This window comes from Natrix helvetica (assembly GCF_964273705.1).
Source record: "Natrix helvetica genome assembly, chromosome: 2".
Taxonomy (NCBI): domain Eukaryota; kingdom Metazoa; phylum Chordata; class Lepidosauria; order Squamata; family Natricidae; genus Natrix; species Natrix helvetica.
The window spans coordinates 30,270,848-30,289,842 of record NC_138552.1 but is presented as its reverse complement, the minus strand read 5'-3'; the positions used below and the strand labels follow the sequence as shown (position 1 = coordinate 30,289,842).

General features: G+C 38.7%; 1 protein-coding gene across 1 annotated transcript in view; it reads right to left on the bottom strand.

The window, feature by feature from the left end:
• Nucleotides 1-2,990: 2,990 nt before the first annotated feature.
• Nucleotides 2,991-18,995, bottom strand: part of ZSWIM6 (zinc finger SWIM-type containing 6) — a 113,011-nt gene continuing 97,006 nt past the window's right edge. Inside the window, exons 11-14 of the mRNA XM_081941336.1 lie at nt 15,873-16,030; nt 11,524-11,687; nt 10,369-10,450; nt 2,991-5,974 (exon numbers count right to left, since the gene is read on the bottom strand). Of these exons, the coding sequence (XP_081797462.1) occupies nt 5,112-5,974; nt 10,369-10,450; nt 11,524-11,687; nt 15,873-16,030 (1,267 nt within the window). The 3' untranslated portion in view covers nt 2,991-5,111. The remainder of the gene's footprint in view (nt 5,975-10,368; nt 10,451-11,523; nt 11,688-15,872; nt 16,031-18,995) is intronic.

Sequence of the window (18,995 nt, the reverse complement as noted above, 5' to 3'; positions counted from 1 at the left end):
GATTTTCAGATAAACATAGTTTTCTGACATTTTTATACTTTGTTTTTGTATAATTCTTGTAAAATGGAGTGAAATCCACATCAGTGGGTATGTTTGTGTGGCCCACTAAAATAGTAGGAATAGTAGGAATGTAATCAAATTGTTTTGCAATATTGTTCTAAGGCTCCTCCCCTACAACTGAGAATCAGACAAAAATGTGCAAGTAGGAGCAGTGTACATATAAGCAAAACAGTACGTTTTGCTCTAGGTTGGGAGAAAACATCACATTTCAGGTTCCATTGTTTACGGTGCTGTAGAAAAGAATGAGAAGGAAATTGAAGAGTTTCATTCTAGGTGGGTGAGGTTATAAAAACTGTCAGCAAAGGACTTGTTCCAAGAAGAGAAGGGTAACATTAAGTGTATAAAATGCAGACAAAAGGCAGAAAAAAATCTGAAACTTTGCCCAACAGAAAGCACTTCAAATCAGATGACAAAAAGGCTACATTTTGGACTAGCCACCCACAAAGCAAGATAAAGCCAATAGTGAAATTACAGAGTAGGATTCATGGTAAGCAACGAAGTCAGCTATATTTTGAACCAATGTCCCTTGTTACTAAAGAGTGTAAAAAGTACCTTTCATAAAGTATGGGAGACAAACATCATTATGAAACACAAAGAAGATTGTCAAACTACAATTTGTCCCCTAATCTGTTTTTTCTACATCCATTTATCTAACTTTCCTGCTACCATTATAATATTTATTTCATTTTGTGTGTCTGTAAATAGGTGCATCTTTGAAATCAGTCTTGACTCCTGGAGGCTTCCTGGACAAGTCCCTGCAGTTTTCTTGGCCAGGTTTTTCAGAAGTGGTTTGTGATTACCTCCTTCCTAAGGCTGAGAGACAGAAACTGGCCCAAGGTCACCCAGCTGGCTTCCTGCCTAAGGTGAGAGAGAACTGAATCACAACTCTTAACCTAACATCTTTAACTACTGCACAAAACTTGGCTGTCAACGTATTATTTTAGATTTGCCCAAGTCATGGTTGGTGACATTTTTATTAGGAACAGTCAAATTAACCCAGAAGACTATCCCATGTTTCACGTTACTCAGATTTATTGGTTTTATTTATGCTTTCAAAGTTGGAGGGAGCTAATATCACCTTTATCCTTTGCAATCAGGTATTATCTTACAAGGACACTAAACCAACTTTGTGTTCAATCTACTGTCTCCATTTCAGCACTTATAAATAGCATGGTTTTAAGTGTCTGAATTTATTTTTTTCTTCACTATGTTGCATAATATTGTGGGCTAATAAATAATTCTTGAGAATCAAAAGTCTACCCATTCTTTAAATAACAAATAAAACTGAACTATTTTCTGCAGAAGCACTGTCAAAACAAAACATTTAGCAATGTAAACTCTTCCAAAGATTTACAAGACTATTGGTTGTTAGTTGGCAGAAAGTAAGTGGATTTTATTCTTTTTAATAAAAAACGTTTTGTTTCCATGTACTATACAGAAGTATGCAGGTGAACAGAAGTTTTTAGTATATTGCTGCATCTTTCTTGTCATTTTAATTATAAACATATTTATCTTATCAACTCAAGTGGAGAAATCTGTACAAGATTTGTGGGTGCTCAAAATTTCGCAAAATTAAATTGGAATAATAGATGAAAAGGAACTCATTTTTCTTGTCTTGATCACTAACATATAGTATATAGAAAAATGCCCATGTCATTTTACTGTTTTTTAAAAAAAGGATACAGTAATTGAATCTGAGATTTTGATTCTCAGTGTTTCACATGACAATGCCGTGTTCTAAGGCTTAACTGCATCAAAATGTTCAAAAATTTGGAAGTTCCATTGATATGCTTACTCTTGAATTAAGATGCTGCACATTGGATTGCATTGTTAATATTTTTCTTTTCTTGTTTCTTTGAATCAGTGTTGATTCCTGGTGACCGTGTGGACAAATCAACCAATGGAACAGAAATTGCCTTCAGAAGTTGTGGGAGCTTCATCACTGGAAGCTTTCAAGAAGAGACTGGACTGCCATCTGTCAGAAATGGTGTAGGGTCTCCTGCTTGGGCGGGGGGAGGGGGGTTGGACTCCATGATCTACAAGGTCCCTTCAAACTCTGTTAATCTGTATCTGTATCTAAGTCACTTAGTTGGATTTTTGCCTAAGACAGGACTAGAGCTCACATTCTCCTAGCTTGTAGCCTAATGCATTAACCACTAAATCACACTGCTAAGGTTTTTCTACTGTACTTGTTTTTATATTTATCTTTACATGTCTGTCCAAGGTATATAATATCAAATGAATATGTATTTGAATAAAAATGCATACATGTAAAGTACTGTCTGCAAACAATTTTAATTATGGATCTTGTGTTTGTCCAATACAGATTTTATTGATAAATGAATGAATTACTTCCCCAATTTCCTAATGCATCTATGAAGTTCCTCTTTTTGTAATGCATGAGCAGACTACAAAAACCATGATTCAGGTAAAACCTGGTTTCTATCCTATCAGCTTACACGTATGTATGTGTGTGTGCACATCATATATGTACTGAATTGATAAGCTATAACTATTTACTTGGTTGCCATAAATGGTGCAAAGTTAAACCTGGGTTCTTTGGCAATTTCATGTCTCAGTTAACTCTGTTTTGCATGTTGGTTTAATGATGGCTTAGCATTTCATCTCAACGCAAGTATTGAGGAGTCAAGATTGCTTTCCTAATAACTATGAAATATTTCATTAGTGATAAGGCTGTGCTTACATGTTATGCTTATCAATTGTTTATGGAACCATGATTTACACAAGTCTGGCTTTCCAAGACATAACCAAAATAAACCACAATAAGTTCATACAACATATTTGGTCAAAATGCACATTACCAATTTGTGATTCTAGCTTCTAACAAAGTTAGGGAAAATAAAGTGTCCATTCAGAGAAATATTTTCAGTATCCATGCACAAGCAACAGACACATAAAGGAGTCTAAAATCAACTTTCAAAAAACTAATTTTAATCAAAACAAAAGAATTGTTGATCATTAACAAGTTTATAAAACAGTGATTTAGTTACATAAATAAATTGATATCAGTGTATCAAATCTTAATTACTTTCAACTTCATGAGGATGTTTACATGGGTGAGGAAGTACAACCTTTTTTCCTAGTATAATAAATAAAATGGAGAGCATGGAACATTTTCCCCTCTAAATAAAAAAAAAATCTACAAACATACCTCTAGCATGTTCTCTAGTGAAAAGAACAAGAGACACGGGACAACTTTTGCACCAAAACGTTAAAAAAAATGCATTAAATGCACAAAGGTACAGATCCATCAGCTAAAGTAAAAGACACTATACTGTAACCAAAATTGGTAATAAGAATATAATGAAGTTTGGTAGTTAGATCTCCAGTTTGGTTATTTTAAAGCATTAAGACAAGGCAAGATAGAAGGCTGCTTTTCTTCTGAAGTAATTCTAGAGGAAATAAAAATACTTCGTTGGTTTGTTTGTTTGTTTGTTTTTTAAAAAAACTAACTGAAAAGTAGAACAGTCATACCAACTTTCTGTCCTGCACAAAGTCAAATACCTATGCAGAATAAGATTAGCTTATTAATAGCTCCTGCAAAGGCGTAATGTAATTATGTCAATCATTTGGAAAACACTACAGGTAGCTACAGACAAGGATGTACTACACGGCTACCACCAATGACGGAAGGGCAACACACACAAATCACATGGGATAACCAGGCCCTTGCAACAACTGGCTAGATGCCAAAGCCATTTTCACTATACTGTTGCTTCTGTAATATATTTTTATGAGAAGTGGTTAAATAAATCGCTTCAACAAAATAGCCAGGCATTTCAGGGACTGGAACCCAATATAATTTGCATGCATACTGCTAAGTTTACAAGTAGTAACAATGTGGTCCATTATTATCCGTAGCCATCCCATGATATGAAAAAAGGGATATTTAAGTTTTCTTGGCTAGGAGGCACAAACCCCAAATCTGGCATACTGTATTCTTAATGCTAAGGCTTGCTGCTCTGGCTGTGTTGTCTCCTCTTTACTAGAGTGCCTGTTACAAGTGCACAAGTGTGTATACATATACATATGCATACACGCATCTGTATAAATATATATATATATACGTATAATTTCCCCCTAATTTCCATCCAAGAATGCAATCCAAAAGGTGGCTCTGCATAGATGCCCATCATATTCAGTTCGTCACCTGAGCCAACCCCTGTAGCTAGGCGCACTTGATCTTTTTAATATGTTTCCTTGTTTTTGTTCAAAACCAAGCTACTGCAGCTTCAAGTATTTCGCATTATAGATTTTTTTAAATAAATTAGTTAATGTTATATTTTTTTTCAATATTCCGACATATACTATAATATATATATATATACAGTACAATAAATGCTCTCATTCTTTAATTTAATTTTATTTTTTTCAGATAAATCCCTGAGAATGTATGTTGACAGTCGCTAAGTTTCCACATGCGCAAGCGTTGTGTTGTGCCATGCTTCTGGATGAACAAGCACTGCAAAGCCACGTGGGTCAGCCTTTCAAACTATTCGTTATTTGGGTGGTTGGTTCATTTAAATAAGCTGAAATGTTCAGGATGAATTACAAAAGAGTAAAGCTGGAGCCATTCGAGGTACTTATCACAGGATGGAGGTGTTTTTGTTTGGTTTTTTTTTTTAAAGCCATTGCAATATATTTTTTTCTTTTCTCTCTCTCTCTCTCTTTCTTTCTCTCTTTCTCTCTCTCTCTCTCTCTCTCTTTTGTTTTGAGGCTGTGAATTAGACAGAAAGAATGGGAGAGCTTGGTGGACTTTTGCCACTTGACAACATAGACTCAGTGTAAACCAAACTTCTCTTTTAAGCCTCTCAAATCTTTCATACAAAACAGAAAAGGAAAGTGGGGGGGGGGGGCACACATACTTTCACAATGTGACATTTTAGTTTTGCAAACTTAGTATAGAACTATACACATATAATACCGGTGTGGCTCTGTTTTAAGTTAAAAAGGATACAAAGGCAGGCTCAAGTAAAAATGTATTGCCCTCCTACCCCCTTCCCCATCCATTCACGCTTTTTCTCTTTTTGTCAACCAAATCGTTCACGAACCAACATCATCAGTTTCTTTTTGCCTTTGTAGATTTGTTTTAGGTTGTCAATGAACTGGGTAAACTGAATGTGTCCATCGTGAGCCATTAAAAAAGTCTCACGGGCCTTACTCAGGAATTCTATAAACTCGCTGTAATGCCGGGGACTGATGTGCGTGAGCCGAGAGTGTGTTGTGTTAATATATGCTCCAATTGTGGCATCTAGGAGTTGCCTTAACGGGGCTTTGTCCAAGGACATGAGCTTACCAGAGTTCCTCCTTCCGTGAAGTCCCACCATTCCAGGAGTGGTCAAAGTACATCTACGCAATATGTCTGACAGTACTGTTGCACATTTGACACTTTTGACCACCAGAGGTATTATAGCCGCCAATTCATTTTTTCCAAGGGAGTGGCTAAGTGCACAAGCCCATAAAACATCATTAATGGCAGGGTGTGTATCCTGATTGTAACTCAGGTTGAGATGCGTCATGGCCAACGTGGCCAGTTTATAGGCCCGCACAGGGTAACCACGATGTTCCATGTATCGTGCTATAGTGAAAAGCTGTGTGTAGCTCATGCCAGTTGCAGCGGCATCAAGAACAATTTGGTAAGCGGTCTCAAAAGCTATGTGATCCTTTTCACATAAGGTCAGTGCGGAGAGGGCACAGTTCTGAGGATCCTTCATGGCACACTGTAGAGCAAGCGTCCTAGCACTGCTGGCCAGTTTCTCCTGCTGATGGCAGTCTAGATGCAAGCGGACTATAGTGCTGTTGGACATTACTGTGGTAGCAACAATACTAGTAGCTTCAGTTGGAGTGAAAAGTGTAAACCAGTTTTGCATGATGCTATCCAATGCATACACACCTGTAAGACACAGAAAAAAAATATCTGTTACAAAGACTGGCTCAAAAGACTGAAGAAAGAACTGAATACTTGGGAGAATCACTTACAGAAGCTTCCAATGGTACCTGCACTTTGAAAACACAGCGTGCTCTGCACCAATGATTGAATTCAGCATCAGAGAATCTTATCTTTCTTCTCTAAAATGGAAATATCCTCTTCTCCCGCCCCCCTCCCCACAAAGCTCCTTTTGGAATATGCTGGCAAACCCAAACAGCTTCATTAAACATCCCCAAGCCTGCTCAAAATCAAATAGCAAGCTGAAATAAAGGTATTTCTATCAAATCAGTGGCTGTCTGAAGCAAAGCACAGCAACTTGAATGGAAAACTTTATGAGCGATTTGGTGCCTTTTGGTACTACAGAGACAAAGATGCTGCACCGGCAACATAAACATTTTCCCCCCTCCCCTTTCTCTATAAAAAGCGAGTTTGAAAAGAGCAGGGAGAGAAACAGTGGGACCAAGTGGCCAACAGAACTACCTGCTGATAACAGGAAGTGGTATGTCCAGCAACTGCTTCTTCCATCTGTGGCAGCAGATATGGCAATGTCCTGTGTATCACAAGGCCAATAGCACTGTCTTTTATGCACTCTACAGTTCTCTCCAATATGCTATGGCATCTGGTAAACTTGCCATCTCTCCCACCTTCTACTCATCTCCCAAGAGCTCAGCTGCCCTCTCTTGCCGTAATGGGTAGGACACAGCTGAAATAATTCACAAAACTCCTCTACCTCTTTGTCTGAAGGATTTATCCTGCAATTTGTCTGGAGAGTGGTACCTGCAAATTCTAATATAATTCTGCCTAAAACATCAAAGGAACATACACTTTAAAAATCAGAACTCGAAAGAGCCTTGCCCCAAAACCCTTTCGCCTATTTTTTTCGGTAATAATTTTCATCATTACTCCTTTCTTTTCATAATTTTCTTGCAATTTTCATTTCATGCTGTTGAAAAAAAAATACAGCATTTTGCTCCCCACCCCAGAGTAATACGTAAGTGAGTATTAAAAAAAATCACACTCAAAATAAATGTTTTGATCGTTCTGCAAATGTTTCCTTGACACAGCTATGAATAGGAAACAAATTTTCAGCTTCAGAAGGGACTGTTTCAAGAAACATTTCTAAAATGATTTGAACATCCTGTTTTGCACATCCCTGCATGCTGATCAATGGAATGTATAAATCAGTCCCAAAGTTGAAGTTGGTAACAGTTCCCCCCCCCTTGCTATCTCCCTGGCCCCCTTTCACTCATCCCGCACCCTCTATCCCATCATTATGCCTATTTCTCACAGGCAAGCCTTGACTCTATTAATACAAAAGCAGGATTGTAGATATTCTTGCATAGTAGGTTAAGAAACTTGATTGCTTGAAAGTGAATGTATTTTCACTGTGACATACGCATAATGGATTTATGAAAGGATTTTGATGGGACTTGTGGAAGTGAATTATGCAGACCATTCCAATTGGGATTCAGATCAGGAAACGGTACTGAGAATCCTAGATCCCTTCATGGCTTTTGATATCACCCACCATACAATTCTTCTATGCTGGCCGAGGTTTTTATTTTGTGGTCTGAAAGCTTATGCATATGTGCCTTCACATGCCATAGGAGGTCTTTGCACCATAGGACGCTTAACCACATATATGGCAGTTGGGCATCGTTCTGCAAATGTTTCCTTGACACAGCTAGAGAGGTCCATTACTCCAGAGTGAAGGGACCAGTGGCTGCACCTTAAAGATGAACTGAGTTAAACCATTGTAGCAAGTTTCTTGAAGACCAACGTTAGCTCAGCTTATGGAACATTTAGTGTGGGAATTGCTTATTTTTGTGCGATAGAGTAACAGAACCTTGAAAGCCTGTCAGAGTTTCTACCTAACCCAAAGAAAAATCAAGATTGAGTTATTCTGACTTTCTCTCCTACCCTTTTCTCTTTCTCAGGACTTCTTTTCTGGAATTCTCCCCTTAACAGCTCACTTAATCCTTCCCCATTTCTGAGACCAAGTCTACATTCCTTCACACCACTTATTGTGGAATACTTTCCCCGATGAGCATGCCTGCTGCAGATCTTATAGAGTTCTCAATGGCGAGCAAGATACATTTTCTTCTGCCAGGCATTTTAATCAATTTATATGATAATGTTTAGACAGTAGCGATCTACTGCTCTTAAGTGCTTCACCACTGGTATACTGGGTAGCTTATATCAGTCTGTTATTTATTTTACCCCATTACGTTGCCTTTGGTTGTTTCTATGGAGTGTTTTTCTTCCAAATTTTTATCTGGCAATTTCCATGCGTTGTCCTGAGAAAACACTGATTTCGAAGGGTGGCTAATAATCTTTAAAATAATTTAATTAATCCAGCAATCTCAACAGTGACTAGCTTTCCCCCTCTGTTCAAACCTGAAGTTGTTTCAAAATGTTTGCATTCTCTAAGCAGATATGGCAGCTCTTTCCCAATTGCTCTCAATAGAAAAAGAGCAATTTACAGCCTCTGTCTCCTTGATTTGTCAGAGATTGTTGCTTGTTGCTACTTTAGCCTATTCCCCACTTAAAGCTGAAGGCTCATGTAGATCTGAATGGCTACAGATAAAAAAAAACCTCAAGACTATAATAAACTCTCAATCTAGCACTCCACATTTGTACAAACAAGTCCTAGCATCTGACATATTCCCCAAGGAACTGGCATCCTTTTATACCATTCCATCCCCCAAATAAGACAGAACATGTGTACATAGCACTGAATATAACTTCAACAGGAAAATAGAAATGTGTGTCCTGGCTGAAATACCTTCGCCTATAGTCACAGCCAGATTCCCTGTTTGAAATGAGCTGGTTTCTTTAGTGCCCTTTTGTTGTTCTGTGAGGTCGAACAATGACTGATGGGGTCTATAAACTGAAGCTTATAGGCAGCTTGAGTGCCTCATTATTGCTTGAAGTAATTTGCACACATCTGTGCGCTCAGCTAACCACACCCAAAGGTCCTCATTTTACTCATCCGGGTCCTGTTGTACTATGCGCTTGCATATACATGTACACCTTTCTCCTGCTCCATTCAATGCTTTCCTTCATTTACATAAACAAACACACCTTTATTTATTTATAAGCTTGTCTCAAAAGTGATCTTTGCATTGCATCACAGTTTCCTTATGGAAGTGACACATACACACACAACTGTACCACAGAACAAAATTAAGCAATTTGCTCGCCAATAGGATACTATTAAATCACTAGATATACCTCCTTTGCTATGAAGATTAGGAAAGGCAAATCTTAGAAAGGAGTAACTGAAATCCTAACAAGCTACCATTTTTCAGCCACAGATTAGTTAATAAGAGCAATTCATTTTAGGGAAATTTTACAGTTACAATTAAAAATTCCTTTACAGTCCAAATGAAATCTAGACTGATTTGGGTTTCTTAGAAATTACTTGCAGCTGATGGGTCTAAACTATTATGCTTATTAACAAATGTTAAATATATCAAGGAAAACAAGTAAGTTTTAAATACATTACTACTAAATTCAGGGGTTTAGACTAGTTAGAAAGTTCAGCAGAATGTGTGAAGAGTCCACATCCTTTCTCAAATTAAATTTACTTTAAGAATTTGCCCATTGTTGGGAACACTTCTTTTTCATTAGAACATCAGAGACCTATCTTAAATTCCTCAGTGTTGACACCCTGGTCCTTATAGCAAATCCAAATATTATGTTTTAGGTGTGGTTTTCAAATTATAACAAATAAGTTCTCCTTATAGCTATAAACGCACTGCAGATAAAATTCTCCCTAGTGGTGGAGGCAGCATCCAGATTGGGTTAACCTTCATCCAATTATATTGAGGACTGGGTCTTGTAATGTGTTTAAGCTCCGCCCCTGTTGCTAGGCAGATCCCAGCTTTGACTCAGTCCAGTTCTAGCTTGTGCATTGAGTACTAAACAAACAATGAGTACCAGGACAAAAGTTTCATGTCAAAAATTGAGTATCAAACTTGGTGAGTTTCACAGTAGTGGAGTACCAAGGTACCACTGTAGTCTTATGAACTGCATTCCTAGCCATTTGTGCTATCTTAAATAGAAAAGGCACTGGATAAATTTCCTTCACGTAATTAAAAAAGCCTAGGGTTACATTTCTGTATAAAATGCTACCGTTTTGTATCCCCAATTTACATGACATTATTGGACCGAGGCCAAAACATCAAACCAGCATGTTTTTTTATGTACTGCTGCTACAATTTTCTCTGGAAATCTATATGACATAATGCAATCAAGACGAAAACACCATGCAAATTCTTATGCACCAGAAGTGATTATATTCTTTACCACACAAATTAAATCAGGATTCTGCAGAGATCAGTGGCAACACATACCTACTTCTGTTGCACATGTCACCAACCACCTCACCATTTCCCGCCGCCGCCAATTTAACGTTGACAATGTCATGCGCATCACCTATTAAAAAAGAGAAATACTTCCCTTGAGACATTTTGGTTGCTTTAGAATATGTTAGCTCTGAATAGCCAAACACATTGTGTGTATGACCACAATTGAGCCCAAAATATCCATTGCTAAACAAGACAGTTGTTAAGTGAGGTTTGGCTCATTTTAGGACCTTTCTTGCCCCAGTTATTAAGTGAATTCCTGCAGTTTAATAATATCATTAAGTGAATCTGGCTTCCCTATCGACTTTGCTTGTGAGATCGTCAAAGACAATCACATGACCCTGGGACAATGCAACTATCATAAATACATGCCCAAGTTGCCAAATGTCTGAATTTTCATCATGTGACCACAGAGATGCTGTGTGAAAAACTGTCATACATCACTTTTTTTCAGTGTGTTGTAACTCTGAATGGTAACTAAACAAATGTCTGTAAGTCAAGAATTACCCATATAGTGTTATTTGAATGTCCAAAGCGTGGCATCCAATAAACCCCCTTCATCAGCAAGATTCCATCCATGACCATTTCTCCCCTTTACTCTTTCAAACTCTGAACAGGACAGTTGTGTGCAAACTGTCCCATTCCTCTAACACAGTGTTTCTCAACCTTCCCAACATTAAGATGTGTGGATTTCAACTCCTAGAATTCTCAGGTAGCGTCTGGGAAAACTGATCCAATGGGAGATGGTGACCAACTAATCTCATTCATTTCTAGTTTTAAACTCTATTTTATTCTACTGCACAGAGCAGCAACTTATTGATTCAACACAGGTTAAGACAATTTCATTTCCAAAGTAGGTAGGTAGGTAGGAGTAGGTGTGTGTGTGTGTGTGTGTGTGTGTGTGTGTGTGTCGAAGATTAATCCAAGCAGGTATGATTCTTGCTGCAATATCAGCCAATTACAACTGGCCTCAAAAGATAAGCAGTTTTGGACTAGAAAACATCAGGAAACCCCAAAGTTGAAGAGAATTTATTAAAAAAAAAACCACATATTGGAAGAAAGCAATAGCAAGCCAGAGCTGAATATGTATAAGTATTTGTTTCCCTCTAATTATAATATTAAAATTCCATGTTGGAAAAATACCTGAAGACCCAGCTCCAGAGAGACTTTTAGAAGGGTAATATCCGGCAAACTGTCCATAAGTGTTGCTATTTTAAAAGCATCTTGGGCAAGCTTGAAAATGTGTGATGAGGAGTGAATGTTTTTCTGAATAGATTCTAACACTGTTTCAAGCCTTCGAACATCACCTGCAAGAACAGCAAAAACAAGATGAAATGAATTAACTGTGAACACTACTTTTATGACATGAAAACAAGTGAAGCTGACAGATACTGTAATGTATATTTTATGTACTTATTTCAGAGATTCCACATATAGTGTATCACTGGTAAATAAGATAGCTCATTATGTGCAGCTAGGGGATCCAGTCCGGAAAAGGGAAATGAAATTAGTAATGAGTGAAGCATGTGTATGAATAAAAAAGGCAACTAATACATCTTTTTTAAAAAGATCTTTGCAAATAGATATAAAAGCTTAAATAACCTAGATTTATATTTCTAAACATATACAGTACTTATATAAATCTTGTGATATATGGTGGAATAGTTACAGATGACTATGACAAAAGGCTTCTTAACACATTTGCTAAAGTATGGTTCAGTGAAAACATGTTCAGTCAAGAATTTTAATTTTACAAAATATACAATATACCCAACTGTTCTGCAGTGGATCAGTGTGTGCACTACATACAGGTCTGTTATCATTAGCAAATAAAAGGAAAATTTAAGGCTAAGCTGAAGTTAACAAATCAAAAGCTTTCTTAATTCATAAGGTCAATGCACTAGTATATTTCTTCCTTAATCAAACTTTCTGCATAGAATCTGCAAACAAAAAATCTGAGGGTATATACGAGGGATACTTTAATGTAAATAAATTAATACCAAAATATGGAAGGAATGGAGAAATTAATAATGTGCTAAGTAAATTTAATTACTGCCTCACAGCCTCAGAGATACTAACGCAGGGAACTAGTCTGTTTGCTTTTAACTATTTATTTATGATTGATCATCGATGCCAGGGCTGTCAAATTCATAGCCCAAGGCCCATGCCCGGTTTGGTGAAGGGGGAAAAAGTTGTGATATGTCACATGACATCACTGTGCCGTGAGTTTGACACCCCTGATCTATGCACTCAAATATATCTCTCTTTGAGGGAGATGGGATGTTCAGAAATGTGAAAAATAAACAAATGTACATTCTATCCTGCATAGAAGTAGGAATTTCCTCATCTAAACCTTTTGGTTGGAATCTTCTTCCACTCTAATAAACAGACTGAGAAAGAGTGTTATCCTTGTTAGTTGACAAAATTCACTGCAGAGACCATCAGGAAAAATCTCCATAAATGCTAAAAGAAGTGGTAGTGTATTAGATGACCATAGCTGTTTCCTGGTCAAGCAACAATTTCCAACTAAATAATTTCGTCCTTTCTTCATGGACCTTATGGATTAGCAAGCACATTTTTTGGCAGTTAAGTTGTATCTTACAATAATGAGAAAGAAACAATATACTCAAGAAAGGTGGATATACTTTTATATGAAATGTGGTGAGCGAATGTGGACTGCATTTATTTGTACAAAATATTTTTCCAGTGTTCGCTGATAAATACTAAAATAACTCAAGTCAGAGACAAGATTTTTTCTTTCAGGTTAGCTAATATACAACTGCCAAATAAAATATATTGCATTCAGGCATGTGTTTGGATTTTAAGTTGGCATATCTGCTGATGTTGGTCTTAACTACCGTATTTTTCGGAGTATAAGATGCACCAGAGTATAACACTCCCCAAGGTTTTGAAGAGGCAAATTTTTAAAAAAGTAGGTAGGTAGATAGAGGGATAGAGAGGGAGAGAAAGAGAGAAACACAGTAGGTGGGTAGGGAGAGAGAGAAAGTAGTTAGGTAGGTAGGTAGGTAAAGGGATAGAAAGAGAGACATAGAGAGACATAGAGAAATAGAGAAATACAGTAGGTAGGTAGGGAGAGAAAGAAAGTGTAGGTAGGTAGAGGGATAGAGAGAAAGAAATAGAGAGAGAGGGAGTGAAATGCAGTAAATAGGTAGGGAGAGAGAGAGTAAGTAGGTTGGTAGGTAGAAGGCTAGAGAGAAAGAGAGAGAGAGAGTAGATAGGTACGTAGGCAGATAGAGGGGGGGAGAGAAATACAGTAGATAGGTAGAGAGAGAGAGAGAGTAGGTAGGTTGGTAGGTAGAGGAATAGAGAGAGAGAAATAGAGAGAGAAATACAGTAGATAGGTAGGGAGAGAGAGTAGGTAGGTACGTAGGTAGATAGAGGGGGAGAGAGAGAGAGTAGGTAGGTAAGTTGGTAGATAGAGGGATAGATAGATAGATAGATAGATAGATAGATAGATAGATAGAGAGAGAGAGAGAGAGAGAGAGAGAGAGACAGAGACAGAGACAGAGATAAATACAGTAGGTAGGTAGGTAGGTAGGTAGGTAGGTAGGGAGAGAGAGAGAGAGAGTAGGTAGATGTTTCCAGGTGTATTTATCCATGTGCTGGAGAAGGAAATCGCTGACAATCTGCAGCACCTAAGACTTTGTTTCTGCTGGCACAGCACTTGATCAATGTAATTCTCATCAATCAGTTAAAGAGCTTTCCAAAAGGGAAAAAAAGAAGTTTTTGCACTCTGCAAACCTCCCAAAAAGGTCCCATTTTTCGTGAAAATGGGCCCGTTTTTTTAAAAAAGGCATGAATAGGCTTGTGGGGGCTTGCAGAGTGCTGGGGGGGGGGGGACAAAAACGAGCAAAATATGGCCCTTTTTTTGCAAAAGCAGGCCTGTTGTTTGTCAAAAAAATTGCATGCATAGCCTTATGGAGGCTTATAGAGTGCTGCTGGGGGATGGGGGGGCATTTTTCGCTCATTTCTGCCCTCCCCAGCCCCCAGGAGCTCTCTGAAAGCCTCCATAATGTATGCACAGCCATTTTGGTGAAGGGGGTGAGGCCTCGGGAGGCAAAAAATGCTGTATTCGATGTATAAGATGCACCCAGATTTTCAGCCTCTTTTTTGAGGAAAAAAGGTATGTCTTATATTCGGAAAAATATGGTAAGTATACTTTTTAAAAAAAAGTTCAGGTGACAATTAGCCTAAACTATGTTTACAGGGATTTCCAAATTATAGAAGCAACTATCTCAAAGGCTCTCCATGTATTCCTATCGATTGCTATGTGACTCTTACAGTTGGGAGTCCAAGTTAGATTAAAACTGGGTGGCCTCATATAAGGGAATTAGTTTTTTTTTTAACAACCCATGCCCAAGTTGTGAAGTGATAAGCAACAATGAATGATGACCAAAAAGAAAAGAGAGTGAGAGAGCTGATAGCCATGAAATAAATGGAGGTGTGTAACCCTATAACCAATATAATTCAGTAATTCAGCTGATTATTGTTTGACTAGTTTCAACTAGCTGAATTTTTTAATTATAAGGCAGCCCCATTTAGAATGCTTTACAAAACTCCAAAAATGAATTGTAACTAAGGCAGGTGCTACCACTGTAAGATCTAACACCTTTATGATAGAACAGCTTTGGTACACTGAAAAGACTGTACAAAAATAAATAATCCATGGTTGAAGTTAAGAATGCATTCAAACTGCAAGCTTGAATTTTCTAGGGAAAAGTAATCTCATTCAAGATGGTTCAGTTTCTATTCTGAGCTACCTTTGTACTGACCAAGCACCCTGCCATCTTGTTTTGATAAGATGTGCTACTTTTTAGAAGAAAAAAACCAAAATGGTTTCCTTGACATATCGATCTTTTGATGTGTCTCTAAACACGCCTTCCTTCAGCTTTGATTGTCTTTTAATGGTTGTTTTTCTTCTGGAATTTGGTTGTGTTTTTTAAATCGCATTTTATGATTGTTTTACTGTATGCTGCCCAGAGTTATAAAGTTTGGCAGCCTTATATATTTCTAAAACAAACAACCTGTCAAAAAACTATGTTCCTTTTGTTTTAAACACATATGGTCTGGCTTGGACATTATACAAACTCTCACAACTTTCTTTCCCTTGTCAGAAACTTCTACTTTAACTTTTTGCCAAGTGTTATCTTTTGTCCTGAGTTTACTCCTACCACTATGTCACTTATTTTCAGCTCTGTGATCTGGGAGAGGAAGCTGAAGCCAGGAGCTACTCATCCTGGTTTATGGAGCAAGGCAAATACATCGCTTACATACTGCCCTTTATGGTTGAAACATGATAAAATGTGGCTCAATACATATGAAACCTTTTAATCTCTCTGGGGATGCAACAGAAGAAGGGGAAAGCTGACAAACTGAACATTGTTCACACAAAAATTGTTACATTGACCAACTAAACATAATTTACATTTTAGTAAACTAAAATTTCAGATGGTTCATTGTCAGGATTGTACCTTTGGCTGCTGTTAGCATAGTTGATGCTAACTCACACTGCTGAGATTCAATGTGATTCAGAGTGAACCAACGGGGATACCGGTTTGGAACAACTGATGCTATGTGATGAGGACGAGACATATCTCCTATCGGAGCTGTTGATTCCAATACTAGTAACCTGCAAGTAAAAAATATGTAATCTTACTGATCGTACAAACGTAGCCTAGTTCATCCCAAGTACGATTTTCCTTCTACGGAAACTCAATGTCCAAAGGCCGTAGTTTGACCATTTCGGCTTTTTAAAACAATTACCACAGTTAAAATAGCATGGTTTCTCCTGATATATAGGAAGGGAAAAGGGAGTGCTTAATGGTTATTTTTAAGACAACAAATTATTATTATGGAGCATCAACATTTTTCCTCTACATCTAATTAATTCGTTCACTTTAGACAGAAAAACCTCTATAGATCCGATTTTCCTTAATATGATTTTGAACAGCAAGTTTCTACGAATGTGAACCTAAACAAGGGACACACCAGGGAAACTGTAGCATTGTAGTACAGGTGGTCATTTGTTCAGTTGCCATTCACAGGTACAATGGAACTGAATGAGGAGACTTACAACTGCTCCTCAAAGTTGTGTCCCTTGCGTCCATCCTCATGGTCATGTGATCACCATTTGTGAGCTTGCTGCCAGTTTCCAACAAGTAAAGTCAACGGGGAAACCACCCAGAGTTGTTTTTCAGAGTGAGATGGCAGCATATAAATTTAATAAATAAAAGATGGTCACGTGACACTGCACATAACCATTGCCTGGGATTTCCCAAATGGCCGTAGCTAGAAATCTTAAGTCAGCAGAGTCATATGGCATTGCACTTTGTGACTGCTTTGTTAGTGACAGAGTTTCCAGTCTCAATTACCATTGGTAACCAAGGGCAATGCTACTATAAGCCTTTCTTCATAGGTACAACATAAACAAGCCTTGGCAACCTCTTCTTTCTGCAGAGTCCTCATGACACTGCCTTCATATCATCTTCAGGCCACACACCTAAGGAAGCACCACCATTAGACATTCCTGAATTAAATATTATTTTCCTCCAAAAAAAGTTTCGGCCTGGAAACCATTTAACACACCTCACTGACCTGTTTGTTGGTGGGGTAATCAGATGAGCCTCCCTCCCCAAATGGTGGCATTGTGCCTGGCACTTATTGGGCATGATAGCTTTGTGAGAGCATTCACTTTGATATGTGGGCATAGTTTTTCATGCTCATTCTACTCTGAGCGGCAGGACAGTCGCGTTCTTTAAAATCAGGATTCCCTCCCCTTGTAATTCTAGGTCTTCAAGCCAATCCCCAGTTCATACTGACCATCTGTGGCAGGGCTGTCAAACTTGCGACCCGGGGGCTGGATGCATCACGATCATGTCCGGTTTAGTGAAGGGGAAAAAAGTCCCGATACGTCCAGGGGTGGGCTTCAAAAATTTCAGTAATAGGTTCTCAGCCTGGCGTGGCCATGGTGGCCATGGCCCAGTTAGCCTCCTGCACCATGGCGGGGGGGTGGGGGTGCGTTTTCACCTTCCGCAGGCTCTGGAGGCTTTCCTCGAGCCTCAGGGAGGGCGAAAACTGCCTCTTCCCAGTCTCCAGAGGACTTCCGGGAGCCCCGTTTTTCCCCCTCCCCAAGCATCCGCATTGGCCCTGAACTTACCTCGCATCCAAAATGGGCTGCTTGGAGACTCCTGGGAGGGGTGGGCCGGGGTGGGAAGGGAGGGGACAGCCAAGGGTGGGATTTGGAAGTCCTCCGAACCGGGCATAACATTAGCTGGGGGTTTCCCAAACCTGGGCGAACCCGTAACAGCCCACCCCTGGATACGTTACATGACATCGCCATGATGACAAGAGTTTGACACCCCTGATCTGTGGGAAAGGAAGCTTCATGGTGCCCCTCTCCCTGATTTTTCCAGTTGTTGATCAGGCTGGATCAACAGTCATTCTTTGGAACAGGAAAACTTGTTACAGGTAGTCCTCGACTTACAACCATAATTGAGCCCAACATTTCTGTTACTAAGTGAGAAATTTATTGAGTGAATTTTGTCCCATTTTATGACTTTCCTTGCCATGAACTGAATCGCTGCAGTTATTAATTAACACGGTTGTTAAGTGAATCTGACTTTGACTTTGCTTGTCAGAAGATCACAAAAGGGGATCACAGGACCCCAAAACACTGCAACCATCATAAATATGAGCCAGTTGCCAAGCATTCAAATCTAGATGATGTGATCATGGGGATACTGTAATGGCCATAAGTGTGAAAAATGATCATAAGTTACTTTTTTCAGTGCCATTGTAACTTTGAACAGTCACCAAACAAACTATTGTAAGTCAAGGACTATCAGTATCAGTTGAGAGTTGGGCTTCTTTAGAACATGAATTGGATATTATGGCACTATTCCAAAAAAGCCCTTCCCTGAAAGAGCACAAGTTTGGAACACACAGCTCTATCTACCATTTTGGACATGTGACCAATCTTGCCTTCTCCCCAACCTACAGTGTTTCTCCAAAAATAAGACAGGGTCTTATTTTCTTTTGACCCCTGAAATAAGTGCTTGGTCTTATTTTCGGGGTGGTCTTATTATTTTTGAGGTGCAGGAGGGGGCGAGCTTAGTCACCTCATGGCTGTTGCTGTCTTGCAATATTATCGGGGAGGGATTATTTTAGCACATGCACTCAAAATCCCAATTGGGCTTATTATCCGGGGAGGTCCTTTTTTTCAGGGAAACAAGGTATGTATAAAGACTGACAGGTTGACATTCTTGCAGTGGCATGTGATTTTTGGTGGGAGGGAAGGAAACAAAGTTGGAGGGGTTCTCTAATCTCTGATTAATGTGTCCTATATCTAATAAGGATCAGTGATCTAATAAGACACATCAACTTTTATACTACAATTTTTTCGGTCAGCTCAAGGGTGAATGGCTATGAGAAAGAACCCCATACTGAGCAAGTCACACAATATAAACAGCCCAACCAAAGAATCTCTGAGACTGCCCCCACTCACATAGACAGGCAAGCCACCAGAATATAAACTGACAGCAAACAGCACTCCTTGCTAGCACTGATGATGTTACCTATTAGGGTAATGAAACGTC